Here is a 16,257-nt window from a genome sequence, read left to right as displayed (position 1 = left end):
GTGAAGAGTATTATACCTACTGAGCAAGGCATGGCCACCTGAATTCCATTAGCACTGTAGATCCTGTCCTGTGTGTGTGGGTGGAACACAAGGAATTCCTTGTGGGTTTTTTTAAGTGGTGCATTAAAAGATCGGTGGGATCAGTGAAATGGCATTTGAGTTATGTGTAGTTGAATATACATGTCCATAACAAAAATGTATTTTAATCTCTCTAATCTTTTCCTCTCTATATATTAGGAAAGATTATGGTTTTATGGATTTTTGTCACCACAAAAAATAAAAATAAATTCCTATATAGAGAATAAGAAATCAAAATTTCTTGGGTAATTTATTAAATGGCTGGAGTGGTATTTTATAATATGATCCTTTCAAACAAAGGGGTCGGGAAGCAAGGACCATTTTTCTTTTTAGGGAAATGTGTGTGTTCTTTGCTATTGATCAGAAGACTTTGCTCATTATTCTCAGAAAAGACAATGCATAGGGGCAAATTTCAGGGGGTTTCATGGCTAAAAGTAAATTTCACTCATCAAAAAAAAAAAGAAAAAATAAAGTACATTGAATGAGTCTAAAATCACTCCCTTTGTTTTTGTACTGCCTTTAGAGTATAATTTTATAATTAATTTTCATTAATTAATCTTTGTAATTAATTTTATAGCATCTTTCTTGGTAAAGGGGGACAAATAAAACCAAACCCATAGTCTTCAGTCACTGAGGGATCCAAAGTACTGGTATGGTTGTAATTAAATAGCATTCCTCATCTGCAGCATGGGCTGGTTCCTCCATCTTCTCATGTACACACATCTTGTAGAGAGGGATATTCCCATTTCCCTCCCTGATTTCCTCTGGAGCATCCATATCCCACTGCCTGAAGCCACTGGTGTTCCATGAACTTTGAACTGTGCCTTTCCCAGCACTGCAGTCAATGGATGCAGCTCCCTTTATCCTCCAAGTAAAAGACTGAAGCTTTCACCATTGCTGAGCTTGGCTCCCAGATGGGATCAACAAAAAGAGTTTAGTTACAGCAACAAAAGATACCAAATGAAAGTGGCACATGAATGATGATCTGATTGATTCATTTACTAACTTTTTTTTTCCCTTTCTTCCATCAGAATTTACAGCATGGCCTTCAGAACATCGCAGGATGCCGAACCCAGATTTATTTGCAGGCTGACAGGATAAAACAGCAGGCTGGGACAGCTGCTGAAGCCATTCTGCTGGAGAAGCTGCAGCCATTCCAGAGAGCAACCTATTTGGAAAAGATGTTGCAGAGGAAGTTGGATGAACTTCAGGTTGTTTTTTTTTAAAAAAATATTAAATTAGCTGTCAGTGTGGGGTAACTTCTTCACTAGAATCCTATGTGAGCCACATTCCTCATTAGAGCACTATAGTTCTTGAATTGAAATTGCAATTAAATGACACTCAGCAGGATGATTAAAGAAATAACACACAAAGCCAGAGGGACAGGTGAAGGATTTCACCCTTACCTGCTTGTGTTGCTCTAACAGTCTTTGTCAGTGGGCATGTTATCCCCAGGACCCTCAGATGATCAAAGAGTAGGAAATGTATTTTTATTTTTTTTAACTTTGAAGTAGTTGTAAACTTTCTCAGCTCTGCCTTGAAAAAAAAAATAATGGGCTTCAGTTTTCCTTGGGAATAGTTCATGTAGTGAACCTCAAACCAAACAGAAGACTGTGCCCATTTGATGTCATTCTGAGGACCAGATTGACATTCCTGTTCAGGCCAAGTAGGGAAGAGACCTGGATCCAGGAGACCTGCTCAGAGTAGTGGAGGATTGACTTCTCCTCTGCACAGTTCTTTCTAAGAAAGCTTCCAAGCAAATGTACTGCTGGACATTTACTGATGTAGAGTTAGTCTGCTCCTATGGAAGAAGTCTGGTTCCAATGAATTGTTCTGTTTTAAAGTCAAGACATTCGAAGCCAGCTCTATTTATGATCCATCTATCAGCACAGTTAATGGCTGCAAGCCAGAAATCTTTGTGAAGATAACAGGTTTCTCATATTGCCTGTGAATTTCTCACTGCATGAAAAGATGCATTTCTGGGTAGTCATTTTCTCTAGGTTACTACATAACCCTGTAGTATTACCACAGCAATCTCTCTCCGCATACCAGTTTTTGCCATTCATCCCTTAGAAAACTGTTGTTGTGGAAGTGCTCTCAGAGATGTGGAGTTTAATTCTGGAAAGAAAGTAAAAGCTTTCCCAGTGCTGTTCTGCTGAAGGAAATTTGAATTCCTGCCCTACTGATTCCTCATGAGAAACATCAGAGCTCATGTTAGCTGCACAACTTCAGTTGTGGGTGCAGGCTTTGTGTGTACCTAAAAGGAAGCTCATTTTCACAAGTTTCCCCCCTCTGATAATCTGAGTTTTGAGTTTCCAATTTCACAATGAATTTAATAGCACAAAGCTATGAAAGAAAACCCTACTCCTTTCACATAGTTACAGCTGTCTCAGAATTTTGAGATTCTTTCTTGCTCTCTGCTTTGGGTGAAATTTTCCCCTTGTCCAGTTGAAAAAAATTCAATAGAGAGTTATAAATACATTAGAATTTAAGTTTAATAATTGTTTTTCTGATAATTTTGCTTATTGCTCCTTTTTGTATACTGAATAAATGTAATAAATAGTAACTAATGTAAATTTATTCATGCCAGTTCAATCTTTTACAACTGGAGGATTTTAACAACTGCCTGGAAACGCTGGAGGGTCGTGTCAAGAATTGCACAGACACCTTTGATAGCCTCTGTCTAGGGGAAGGAGACAACTCAGAATTGCTCATGGTATGTTTGCATTCAATACAAAAAGATACTACTCAGCTCTTGATCACTTCAAGATTGTTTCCTAAATGTCACAGTTGCAGGACTTCCATCAGAGTAACTATAATTCAGCCAAAACACAAAAAGCCGCAATTAAAGTTTAGAAACCCTAGATCTGCATTTCAGGCCAAATGCCTGCATGGAAAGGAGGAAAATCATCCAGATTTGGGGTTGATGGGAGATCTTTTTCCCCAGCTTTGCTCTGGAGATACTCTGTTCCCTCAATGTACCAGGTCTTGAGTACCTGTTCAGTACTGTTGGAAAAGTCAGCCCTGTTTAAAAGAGTTAGTACTTTTTTTCCCCCCCTGTATTTTTTGAAGTTAACACAGAAATGTTTGGTGTATTCAAGTTGTGGAGAGAATAAGCTTCTATACTTCTTTGAAAAAAAGGCAGTACTTTTTTGCAATATTTTTTTTTTCTTTGCTTCCAGAATCAGACACTGGAGCTTGCTGCACTTTCTCCAAGCATAGAGAGTTTGAATGAAGCAAGCATAAAGCTGCCACTCAGTGACTTCACCCTGAAGAAAATGCAGAGCCTGACTCGGCAGTGGAGTCAGAAAACAGCAGCTGCTCTGGAATGTTGCAGGTCTGAAATGCAAACAAAAAAAAAAAAATCACTAGTAACAATTCCTTTTGCTGTGATTAAAATGAAAACCAAGTTAAAGCATGGGACATCTTGCAATCTGTTCTCAGCTTTCTCAGGGGCTTGCCAGGTGGAATTCTGCCCTTTCAGTTTACTTGATTTTTCAGTGGCTATTTGCATTCTAAGTTGCTTGAAGCAAAAACCTGGATGTTCATAGGAGAAGAAGGGAGCAAAGTGCCAAGTGAAGTACTTTGTTAATTTTATTAATTAACTAAGTTAATTTTATTAACCACCACATTTTGAGCACCTGTAACACCCAGAAAAAGCATCCACCAACAGAAGTTTCTGGTTATTCATTTTGTTTTACAGTATGCTTGAGGGAACACAAAATGATGAGAAGAAATTCTTTCAGAAATGTGAAAAGTGGATGAAATTCCTAGAAAAAATGAAAGAAGCTTTAAAAACAGATATTCCAGGACACTTTGAAGAACTGCAAGAGCAACAGAGAGTATATGAGGTAAAGCTAACTAAAAATGGAAGCAGCATCTTGAATGATGAAGATGGGGGAAATCATTAGGAAATGGTGTGCCTTTTGAAATTAGATCTGGGCAGGATTTTACACTGCATTTCACACTTGAAATGCCTGTTAAGGTAAAATCTCTAAAACATGAAAATCCTTTTCCAAAGGGGCAGATCCCTTTTTGCAAGGATCAGACCTTAAGGAGTGCATCTTCAAGTGCTGTGTCATGGAAGTCCTAAATTTCTCCAGCCCTGAGGTGTATTTGTCTGCCTGTCCCAGAACACTGGAGCCTGTGGCAACTAACTGGATAGTTTGCTGGAGACCTGGCAGCAATCTTATGTTTCTGGAAAAAATGCATTTAAAATAGTATTTTCACAGCATATTTCTGGTTTGACCAGTTACTAGATTTTAGTGGAAATCTGTTTTCGCTGGTATTTTCCCGAACAGTTGCTATTTGTTACAGAGAAACAGTCAAAAAACTTTAGGTTTCAGATATGTATCATCCAGCTCATGGTGAGGTCTGCTGTCACATATGTGCAGATTCCTCCTGGTATCCAAAAACTGTGGATTCTTAGGGTTCCTTTGACACTAGCAATTGAAAATAATAGTGTTTGCAGCATTTACAATTAAATAAATGCTGCCACTCTAGAGGAGCAGAAGCAGCTTTCATAGCAAAGGTTTTTCACTGAATAGTTAAAACTTGTTCTCTTGGTATTTTCAGATGCTGCAGACTGAGATTTCCATAAATCAGCAGATATTTAATTCTATCATAGAAAAAGTTCTACTCTCCTTGGAATCTGGAGAAGCAGAGAAAAGGTACTTTATTTGGTTTTATCCTTAAGATCTTAGTCATTTAGTGAATATGTTATCTTCCTTGGAATTGGTATTGAATCTTAGCTCTTATGAGGACATAAACCCAAATTCTTAGCTGGGTCCACTCTTTGAGTGATCACCTGTCACATTTTGCAAAAACATGAAGGAAGTGCAGTGAGAAAGAAACACAGGTACCCTGGCCAGACTGCATTTGGGATAGTAACAGGCTGGGCTGAAAACAAAAATAATTGCTCCTGAACAGGAGTCTTTTGTTGTATACCTGTGGCTGAGAAGCTGCCTGCCCACAGACCATAATAAGGATGCTGCGTATGAAGGATCTTCTCCCTCTTTCTGGAGCTTTCTGCTTCTCAGAGTGCAGAGGTGTGGACTATCCACACTGCTCCTGGCACACATGGCAGGACATTGAGTCACTGGCCACGAAACCCCAAACATATGGTACCTAAACCTGTTTTTTATCAGTATGATCTTACACCTTTCTCTTAATGTAGTGTGAGAAACAGCAGGTAATGTTTGTGAGCAGAGGTTCAGCTGCCTCAGGTGTTTGGGGTGAACACATTTCCCTCCTTGGAAGATCTTGCTGCTTCCAGAGGCTTGGCAGGACTGTGTGTGCTCCCCTCAGACGTGCCAGTATGAAATCCATAGCTTTGCTTAAAATTGCCAGGGAAGGTAGGGCTGAACTAAGCTGAGCTGCTGGATTTTTGTGTTGGGAACTATCCACAGAAAGGCAGGGGTTTGTGTAACAGTGAATCAGGGATGATGGCCTCCTGCAGAGAAGCAGAATTGGTAGATGGGGTTGCCTTAATCAGTCAGCCAGATCTGCTGGATCATCTGACCATGTTGAAGAAGAGGACAAAATAACTGTTTAAATGTGTTCAGTAACTGCACAATTTTCCACTGTGCAGATCAATTTTGCAGTGTAATCAGTGACCTTGTCTCACTTGGACTGACCTTTTTGTTCTTCAGAGAAGTGTTTGTAGTATCTGATTGCTGTACTATGTATGTTACTATACTACAATTGCAAGATGGACTTGCCTTACTCTTTTTGGTATCATGTGAAAGGTTGTTTGGATTGCTTAAAAGGTGGAATACAGAGAGCAGGGCTGAGCTTAGGGCTGCAAATCTTGCACTGTTGGGTATTATAATTGGAAAACAACTTTGCAAATGGGAGATCCATCACAATTACTGTAGTATGCAGCCTTGAGATCAAAATAAATTAACACTCAGCCCTTGTAATTTTCAGGACAGAGTTTATTTCCAAGCTCACATTGCTGAAAGAGCAGTGGCAGAATGTTATCCGGATGGTTCAGCAGAGGAAGAAAGATATTGATGGACTCGTGAGCCAGTGGCAGCTCTTCAGGAGTTCCCTGCAGAGCCTCAACAGATTCCTTGATGATACAAACAGCTTCCTCACAGCTGTGAAGAGCCAGGACTGTTACAGCCTTTACCAGCTTAGAAATGTAATTCATGATTTCAAGGTACTGTGCTTATTTCTCATAAATCTAAAATATGTGGGCTTTTTCCCTCAGACTGAAACAACTTCTGTCCACTAAGGTAAAAAGCTTTAAAATCACACGCTTTCTTGGGGGAGAAATGATTGGTGACACTTTTTCCTTAAAGCTGAGCACAGATAAGGAAGCAGTGACATTGCAAAAGGCTCATTTTACTCAGAAACTTCTTGATCAGCACGGCCATTTAGTAGCCTTGCATGCTTCAAAATTCTTATGGATATGAGGATAGAAATTCAGGGTGCTAGAAGATAAGTCAGGCACCCTAGTCTGTCCTAGCAGGTAACCTCTAGGTCTGTGTGCATCTTACTGACATGACTGCTGAATTCAGGCCTTCTATTTTGCCTGAAGGAAGGTACTTATGTGGCAGGACAGGCCATAGAGGGTCCTGTGTGTGCAGGGATGGGCAGGAGATGCCAGAAACAAAGGCGAAAAGACTTGCAAGGGAGTCTCTTCACTCCAAGACACACAAACCTGGTGAGCAGTTCTTTAGAACAGTGAGTTCTGCATTTTCCATGCAGTGGAAAAAAATGTTTTCCTTTGTTAATTTTGGATATTTTGGTTTTCCATTTAACTATGCACCTCTTTGTTTTATAGGAAGGTAGAAGCAAGCAGTGAACTTAATGCTTGTGTTAGGCAGTCTAAAACCTTTTAAAATCATACTGTTGAATGCTATTTGCACAGGCCAAGATTTATATTGTGTACCCACACATCTAGTGTTGATGGATTAACACATTACCAGGATTCTATCTGGTGTCTGCCCTGTTTATTTCGTCTTCATTTCTACCTGCCTGTGTAAAGGTGATTTTCAGTAGATTTTACAACTTAGTGCTCATGCTTTTTTCGTAGTGAGGAAAGCCAGAAAGTTTTCTCTTTCGTACTTCAAATTGTCCTTTTCCTCCTGCTGCTGTTCTACAGAAAGAAGCTGATTATATCTATCTCCTTGTGTTGGAGATCAATCTGCGGTGGGCAAATTATTATTGATGGCTTACTTCACTTTGAGTACATCATGATTAACAGGGCTGTTATAGCTGAAAAAATTAGCCTAAGATGTTGATGTTAGAGGTGGTCACAGAACTTAGATTGTATTTTTTGTTCTGAGTAACTTGTACAACTGAATTTCCATCTTTTTTGACTGCTGCACTTTCACCCTATAGATTCAATCTGGGGAAAGCTATTGTACAGTTTTATAAATCAAAAGTATCAGAGAAAATGTGATTTTTCTGCAATTAAGCATATAGGAGATCTATTGATTACTCTTTCATGCCTATGAACAAAGTTGTACCTTGAGAGTCATCTTCCCAAGTGAAATACTGGGAAAGCACTTCTGTAACTTCCTAAGAACAGCTTAGAAAGTTAATTATTTTTTTTTTCTTTTGAAGAGTAAGGTGGTGATCCTTCAGAGATGGCAAGCCATGTACACCTTGGTCATTGATGTTGGCGAGAAGCTGCGCACTGTCTCCGATCCTGACACCAGTGCTGCTCTCCAGGAGGAGCTCAGCCAATTACAGCAGCGCTGGGGGAAAACCCAGGCCCTGCTGGAGAAGAAGAAGATGCAGTTCAGTGGCACCCTACAGGTAGCTGATGCCCTCCCCACCTACGTCTCTGGCATTGGGTCTCCAGAGCTTCCCGGTCCCACCATCTCCAGGGCTGAGCTGCTGCTTGCTGCAGGGGCACTCTGAGGGAAGTGCCTGTCATGTGTCAGCAAGGCTTGAAGGAAGCTAAAACTGTGGTCTCCTGATTCTCCAAAGGAAATTGAGTTGGATTCCATTTGTTGGAACAATGGATGTTCCTGCTCTGATTGTTCTCATGTTCTCCCCATGGCCCGGAGCTCATTCCTGCTTTGGGCTGTGAAGCTAAAATTTATCTTGTTCCTCCTCATGTTGTTGAACATCTAAACACATATTTATTTCCTTAGAGCAATCAGTTTGCATTCATGGCTAAGTAGTTTATTAGGTGTATCTTAAAATTGAATACTGTCACTGATATAGTCCAAAAACCATGCTTAAAGTCTCCTGGGTTGAACAAAACAAAATGAGCAGAAATGCCTCTCAAAGGCAAGCCTTAAATAGGAGAGGCTTGAAGTTCTTTAAATCCAAGCACCAAATCCTTGTGGGTGGCACTGTGTATCAAAAGAGAAAATTCCAAAAACCAGAGTACATGATTGATTATTTCAGTGGGTTGAAAATGTTATTTTGTAATATATCTGTGTGGTTCATACCTCATGATAAAGTATCCTCACCTTTTATACATCCTTGGTTCTCTCTGAGCAGACTTGTGACCGCTTTGAAAAGCAAACCAAGGAACTGGACAGCAGACTGCAAGCGCTAAAAGAGAAAGTAAAAGATCCACTCCCTGTTGAACATGAAGAGCTCCACAAAGCCAAGGAACATATTAAGGTATGAACAGCCATATTGTATTCAAATTGCTGTAGTCTTTGCACAACACCTCATCCCTGTAAAATTAGTTTTCCCTCGTACCTGCTCTTCAGTGACACTGAATTTCTTTCCTTTACACCATCCTGATTGCTGCCCATCTCCAAAGTCCAGCTGACCAAGAAGGTTGAGTAGTAGTAGTAGTGTTTGGACTATTATTTTTCCTGCTTCTTCTCCCTTTACAATCTGCATTTATAAAATAAGTAGTTTCTCAAACAAAAGGAAAAAAATTCCCTTCTCTCAGCTCATTTGCCTGCTATCCCTATGACTGAATCTCTCTTTTTGTTTCCCAATTCATTTTGCACATGGAGGTCCTCAGGCAAGAGACCTTGTAATTCTGCAAAGCACCATACATACCTGCAGGATCTGGGAATAATTAAAGAGAAGGAAAATTAAGAGTAAGGGAGTGGCAAAATTACTTGCAGCCCATAGTGCACCATGAAAATTAAATGGCAAGAAAAGCATTTCCAAGGGATAGGAGACATTTTGTCTGGAGTGGTCAGCCTTTCATCATCCTTTTATGAAGTGAATTGTTGACCTATGTAGTGGGAACAAATAAGCTTATTAACGGGCCAAGGCTTTGAACTCATTATCAGCTGTCTGAAATCTTCTTTGTGAGTGCTGGCTGTCTTTCCCACGGCAGCAGCCTTGCTGTAGCCCTGAATTATCTGTGAGATGGAAGCACACAGTTTGTCTCTTATCCCAGCAAGAGAAATTCAGCTGTAGAGGTGTCAGGGTCAGACACTGCCAGTGCAAGTGCTGCTAGTAGGTGTCATAGTACAATAAAGGACTAAAATGGCATGGCATGCTCTTCCAGCTTTTCACTTCTGTATGGAATAAAGCTATTTTCTTTAGCCCTGGATCTTACACAAGGCTAGCAATGTCCTATGAAATTCCATAGTTAGCTCTGTATTGCTCTGGACTTACCCCTTGTTAGGAGACATAAATGCATGTGTGCACATCTATAGGAATACTGTGATCTCAGGTAAAATTTAGAGTCAGGTTTATTTGGTATTTTCCTGTTGTGTTGAAGCTGGGTCCAAGATCTGTGAAAATCCTCATAGGGTTTAGACCCAGCTTATTTCTGACACAAACACTCACAGGTTTTTTTTCCCTTTAAAATGAGACAACTGGATTCTCTGTTAGAGTTTGTTTTTTGGGGTTTTTTTTGTGTTAGATGAACCACTGACCCTTCCCAGCAGCTATTTTTGCAAAATGGGACCTTGGACCTTGTGTGTAGAGTATCTTATTCCCCAGCTGTACACAGTGGTACCTCTGCCTTTTAGGTGACAATTTTAACAATGTTAAGGGAAATATGTAACTTACAATAAAGAGAAAAGGGAGTTGGGGCAGCAAAGCAGAAAAGAGAGCCTGTTTTCTGTGAGCAAGCAGTTTAAAAGCTGCACATTGCTTGCAAATCTGAGGTAGTGCATATGAAATCATTCATTAGAGGAGGCAACTGATGAAATTTGTGTGTTTAGAAAAATAACCTGAAACTGGAGCAAATGTAGGTGGAAAGCAACTTGTCTAAAACAGTTACAACAGGAATAAAGGAGACCCCGAAGAAGCGAGCCTGTGCCGGCCTGGGTGTGAGAACCCAAACGCTGCCTTGGAGCACGGGGAGTTGCTGGGGCCAGGCTGCATTCCAGCACTTGGGAAAGCAGCGATGGTTCCAGCTGGGTTCCAGTGGGGCTCCAGCTGGGTTCCAGTGGGGCTCCAGTGGGTTCCAGTGGGGCTCCAGCTGGGTTCCAGTGGGTTCCAGTGGGGCTCCAGCTGGGTTCCAGTGATCTCCCGGGGATCCTGGCCAGCCCAGCCCCATGGAGAGTGCGGCACAGGCGGCTGCACATTCCCGGCTCTCCTCCCCCACAGGCCAGGCAGGGGATTAGCCGGCAGGTTTGGAAAGCCGAGGAGCTTAGTGCCAAGGCTTGTGCGGGTGCGTTTCCATGCAGGAGCTGGAGCAGTCGCTGGCAGACTGGGCCCACGACATGAAGGAGCTGCAGGCCATGAAGGCGGAGCTGGCGCACCTCATCCTCACCGAGGACATGATGGTGCTCAAGGAGCAAGTGGAGCATCTGCACAGGCAGTGGGAAGAGCTCTGCTTGCGGGTGAGTCTGAACCTTCTGCGGGGTGTTTATAGCGGGATGACATCCCTGGGGCCCGCTGGGAAGGGGGAGCAGGCCAGCACAGGGGCTTCTCCTGGCCTGGCTCCCTTTGGCAGCTCTGGGTGGGAATGGGGCCGCTCCGGGCTCGGCTGACCCGGGATGGAGCTCCCCTTTGTGTCCCGGACAGGCTGCCGAGGGTTTTGTTGTAAACCCTTTGTAAGAAGTGAGTGTGGAACTGCACAGAGCCCAGATGCAGCTGTTTACTGGAAGAGGTGTCTTTGTTCTGGGCTGCCAGAGGCAGGGAGGGATGAGCATGGGGAATTGCCTGAGGGCATGGAGCAGAAAAAGGAAGAGGGAAGTTAAAATAAAATGCCAGCAAAAAGGAAGCTTAAACGTGTTTAAATACTAACTCCTTGGGTTTGGACACTGAGAACTGATTTGTCTTTTTTGTAGCAGGAAAATGCTGTGAAACATTTGCATTCTTTGTGGCTTGTTGCTGTATTACACTTAATTTAGTGTTGCATTTAAAATTGCTGGGGAGCATATACAGCAAAGACACATGGACTTGATGCATTAGGTTATTAGGCAGTTTGAATGTGTGCTTACTTTGACCTGTTAACAGGATTGGAAGAGGTAAAATACTTCAGGGTCTTAACTTACTCTGAAGAGGTCTACATACCAGCAAGCCAAACTCATGTATCTCTTTACTGACAAGTAAATAGCTTTTATTTTACCGTTAGTAAAGAAATATTGAAGCCAGTTAGTATTTTGTTTCTAACTCTTACACAAGCAAAGGTAAAGCAATCTTGATGGGGATGTTGCCAGAGTAATGAACAGCTGTGCTTATTTCACAAATTGTGTTGTGATGAAATAAATATTTGGTTTGATTGAAATAGTTTGTTTTTTGGTTTTTTTTGCATTGCAGTGAGAAAAAATAATTTAATTTATTTTCCCTAAACTAGTCAGCTGTTCTACAACCAGTGTTTTCTCTGTTATTTTTTCTGAACTCTGAAAATAATACCCGAGACATCCTCTCTCCTCCTGAGAAATACAAGCCATTATTTTTTAAATCAAAATGCCTGAACCATCTTCCTAATGGAAATCTGTAGTTAAGCCTATAAATGAAAGAACTTTGTTCTTTTTCATTTTTTTGGTGAGCTACTGAAGCCTGCTGTCCCCACTGTGTTGAACAGCCCTGAAAATTAAAATTTTTATATGTGCTCCACTACAATCTATCCAAGTAGTAATTTCCTGTAGTAATTTATGTTCAGATTTTATTCAAAGTTTCCATTTTAATTTCCTGAGGGAACTACATGGAGTTCAGTCTGTCTTGGAGGGAGGAAAGTGGTGACAGTAATGTGTTAAGCACACAGAATCCATAGTGGGAGGAATCTGTTGAGTGCTGTAGTGGAGGGAGACTCTGAATGTTTGTACAGCCCTAGTGAGCCTCGGGAGAGCCCAGAGTGATGTTCAGTGCTGGACACCAGGGAAAGAGAACAGACTTTATCAGCTCTGCTGTTGGCATGACTGCTTTGTTTTGGATAACAACTTAGAGTCAAGATGTATTGTGTGGAGGAAAGTCTGCAGAATAAATGCAGGGAGGTGAAAGAGCTGCAGCTGTCACAGCCCAGGGGCAGCCAGATGCTTGTGCTCAACTGGGCAGAGGGAGCAGATGCACTCAAGGGATTAGCATTTACAGAGCTGCCCTTGCAAGGTGCATGTAGGTCACAGATTTAACCATTCATCCCAGCCACCATCCTGATGGATGTTATTTTAGCCTCCTTTTGGAATGCACATGATGCTCAACGGTGGGTGCAAAATGGGGGTGGTACCAGGGCAGCTGGACAGAGGAGGAATTGCTCAAAGCAATGGCTTGAAGGGCTCATGTTCCTAGAAGCTTGTCTGGGATTTTTTGGGTTATTTCTGTTTTTTACTCTCAGCCTGTATTGCTTAGCCAGTTAAAAGGTGCTTCATGCTCTTAAAATCCTGCCTTGCCCTGTTCTGAGCAGGCAAATATGGAGTCAGAATCACATCAGCGTTTAGAGCTTGTTTTGCTGACAAGCATAGTCTGTCCTTCCACTGACAGGGTAAACTCGCCTCCATATGTGGGAGATGCTGCAGGTGGTAAGGAAGGATGAAGGGTTCACCCTCCAAACCTCTGAGGCTGAAGGTACACAGGAGCATCCCAGAGCAGAGACACTCTTAGAAACTTTCTGAGGTCCCTGGCATCTCCAGGCTTTTTCCTATGGAGAACTTGGGAGACTGTTTCCCTGTGTCCCAAGACACTGCTTTCATCCTCATCTCTTTGCTTAGATTGTCATGAAGGATTCAGAAATCTCTTCCAGCTCTCCATCCCCTCCTTGAAAATAAGTCAGAATTTAAGGGACAAAAGCAATGTGGTGGCTTGGTGCCTTCTGTTTTGATCGTGGTGTTACATGGGAGACGGCCTTGCTTCCACACTACACATTTAAACTTCAATCTGCAGTACAAAATCATGTTGGAGATTAGTCTAGAAGAATCAATAATGGAATTTTGAGGAGTAACATGCTGTATAAAGTGCATATGAGATGTGAAATGGGAGTGTTTTCTGCCATGGGGAGATACTTAGAGGGGACATTTACACCCAAGACAACTAAAACATTATTCAAAGTCTTTAGACAGAATTTATTGGTGAGAATGAGGGGTTATTTGTTTCTCTTGCTCCAGTAGAGCTTGAACCATTTTTCACTTCCTTTGTCTGATATATCTTATTGCAGGAATCCATCAAGGTAAAGAAAATATATTTAAGAGCCCTAGGCTAGAGACAGGTGCTATTAGCTAGTTAGAAGTGTGACCCTGCTTATTTCTGAGATATTGGAGCAATGATAATAACTCTGCTTTTCCAGGCAATATCAGACCTTAATTCTCTGGCTAGACAATTAGTTTATCCATCCTGGAAAATGTATTTTTGATGGGGAGAAAAAAATCCATAGTTTTCAATGAAAAGGATAGATTCTTGCTGCTGATTTTTTTAGACGTTCTCCAATTACTAGTGGGCAAACAGAAAGAGAAGAGGGAGGCTTTTACAGAGATAAAATAATTGCAGTTGGTAGTTGCAAAGTTTATCTTAGAGTGGCAGAAAAAGAAGAACTTACTTAGGTGTTATTTCTCTTGTGTCATAAATGGGGCCATACTAAACAGTATGCAGTAATTATGTATTTTATATTCCTTCTGTGTGTTTGACATTTTCAGGTTTTCACTGTGTAACATTTAAATTATTATATAAGCACATTATTTATAAAGCTGTCACTCAGTTTTATTCTTCTGAGGGAGAGAATCTGGTATTTGCTACTCGACTTTTTGCCCTGCTATCATCAAAATAAGATGTAGTAACAATCTGCTTGCTGGCTTTGGAAAGGAAAGTAGAATACTTGATAGCTGCTCCTGCAAAACGGAATAAGATCAAATGCAGACTAGAAATTAGAAGGCTCATAATTGCTGGTTTCCTTCCTGGATAAGCTGTTGCTGGAATTTATTGTGTGTGCTTTTCCTTAGGTGTCCCTGCGGAAGCAGGAAATCGAGGATAGGCTCAATGCCTGGATCGTGTTCAATGAGAAGAACAAGGAGCTGTGCTCCTGGCTGGTACAAATGGAAAGCAAGGTGTTGCAGACTGCAGATGTTAGCATTGAAGACATGATAGACAAATTGCAGAAGGTAAATAGTAATGGCACTTTTCTTCAATTACAGTCCAATAACTCATTATAGAGGCACCATTCCTCATGTGTTCCTTGCTTCTTGGAAGTGATACATGGTGTAAAACCAGCACATACAGGCTTTTGTGAGACGAGCTTTTCTATCATTAGCTCTTGATGTTCAGACTTGGAGCTTAAAGCAGAACCAAAATGCCACTGGACTGCATTTAGTCATGGAGTGTGATCTGTGCGAGCTGTGGTGGTGGGGTCTGGGTTCTTGGGGTTTTGGGGCACACATGCACACCAAGCACTGCTCAGAGTGGTGTCCTGGGAGCAGCTCACTGCTCCCACCACCTCCATCATCCACACAACTGGTAGGCAGAGGACAAAGAAAAGACTGAAGGATGGGGTAGGTCTTATGCCAAGTGAGCAAGAAGTTACCACAACCAAAAATAAAACCTAATTCTGCCTCTTTCCCCATGGTAGTTGGTGTTTTCTAACATTTTTTGTATTAGCTTGATTTTAAAGAGAACCATTATTGTTCTGCTGTTTTTCCTCATGGCTAAAACATCTCAGTATCTAATCCCAGATCTCCTATGGATAAGAATGCCAGCAAAATAAAGCCATCCTAGACTTGAATTTGGGTCCTTTTGAAGTAGCTTCATTGAAAAGTGACGTTAAATCAGGAAAACAACAGATAAAATTAGAACATTCAATTGCTATTTTTAGGAATACTTACTCCCGGCACTTGCAAGTCTTTCTGTGCTTATGTTTTCATAGATTGTGAGAGGGCTTCTTCATTGAGGTTTTCTTTTTGTTTTCAGTGAGAGTTCTACATGCTAATGTAGAAACCTCAGCCAAACATGACTTTGCGTCACACACGTGGGAAAAGAAACATATATTTTTGTTTTGGTATCATTGTTTTGTTTGTCCCATAATTAAAGCAATGTTTGTGTATGTTTATCAGGACTGCATGGAAGAAATAAACCTGTTCAGTGAAAATAAACTTCACTTGAAACAAATGGGTGATCAGCTAATCAAGGCTAGCAACAAGAGCCGAGTTGCAGAAATAGATGATAAACTCAACAAAATCAATGATCGCTGGCAGCACCTCTTCGATGTCATTGGAGCACGGTAAGAAAATGATTTTCAATGTTTTATGTGAAATAAAAGTCAGAGGCTTGTGTCCTTGACCATCAGAAACAGAGTGACATGACTTTCCAATTAAGTTGGAATTTATTACTGAGAGTCAGGCTGAAGGGATTGGGTTTTTTTGTAACTTACTGCTCTATTATGAAACCAAATGTCTTAATTTATCCAACGGTAGAGGGCAGGGTGTAAGAATTCATATAAAATAAAATTCTAATGATAGGAGCTTTGTAAAAGGAAGATTCAAAATGATCTTTCCATTCCATGTGTTGAATTGCAACCTAATTTTAAGGCAGCATGATAGTTCATTTGGGCTTTTTAGTTGAGTCTCCTATTTTAACACAAGCCTCTCTTTCACTCTATGTCTGAATGCACAGAATTTAGGAATAGATTCTATTCTGTCTCTGTAGACAGTCAGATTTATATGATAATGTTCCTTTTTTATATTCAAAAGTGTTTGAAATTTTGTTTAATACCAGTGCTGTTTCTTTATTCTGCCTCCCTCCTAAAAACAACTGAAAGACCATACGAGTTTCTTTTAAATTCGGGATTTTCTGTATGATGAGTGGTGAAGTGGAAAATACTATCAGTTGAAATTAAAACAAAAACCTGCATAATCTAGGCAACAA

At 41.0% G+C, this 16,257-nt stretch overlaps 1 protein-coding gene across 3 annotated transcripts in view; it reads left to right on the top strand.

The window, feature by feature from the left end:
• The window catches only part of SYNE2 (spectrin repeat containing nuclear envelope protein 2), a 174,554-nt gene that overhangs the window by 128,255 nt on the left and 30,042 nt on the right, over positions 1-16,257 (top strand). For all 3 annotated transcript variants that reach the window (XM_088057691.1, XM_088057692.1, XM_014249769.2), the window contains 11 exons: positions 1,110-1,289; positions 2,669-2,794; positions 3,261-3,415; positions 3,782-3,929; positions 4,654-4,748; positions 6,007-6,241; positions 7,654-7,848; positions 8,545-8,670; positions 10,656-10,811; positions 14,343-14,501; positions 15,447-15,613. In XM_088057691.1, coding sequence (XP_087913817.1) covers positions 1,110-1,289; positions 2,669-2,794; positions 3,261-3,415; positions 3,782-3,929; positions 4,654-4,748; positions 6,007-6,241; positions 7,654-7,848; positions 8,545-8,670; positions 10,656-10,811; positions 14,343-14,501; positions 15,447-15,613 — 1,742 coding nt within the window. The remainder of the gene's footprint in view (positions 1-1,109; positions 1,290-2,668; positions 2,795-3,260; positions 3,416-3,781; positions 3,930-4,653; positions 4,749-6,006; positions 6,242-7,653; positions 7,849-8,544; positions 8,671-10,655; positions 10,812-14,342; positions 14,502-15,446; positions 15,614-16,257) is intronic.

The sequence above is a fragment of the Pseudopodoces humilis genome, chromosome 7 (genome assembly GCF_049639895.1).
Source record: "Pseudopodoces humilis isolate 2021_Gansu_Grassland_sample_001 chromosome 7, ASM4963989v1, whole genome shotgun sequence".
NCBI classification, from domain to species: Eukaryota; Metazoa; Chordata; class Aves; order Passeriformes; family Paridae; genus Pseudopodoces; species Pseudopodoces humilis.
Note: the sequence above shows the minus strand (reverse complement) of the source record. Positions and strands in the feature narration are given on the sequence as shown.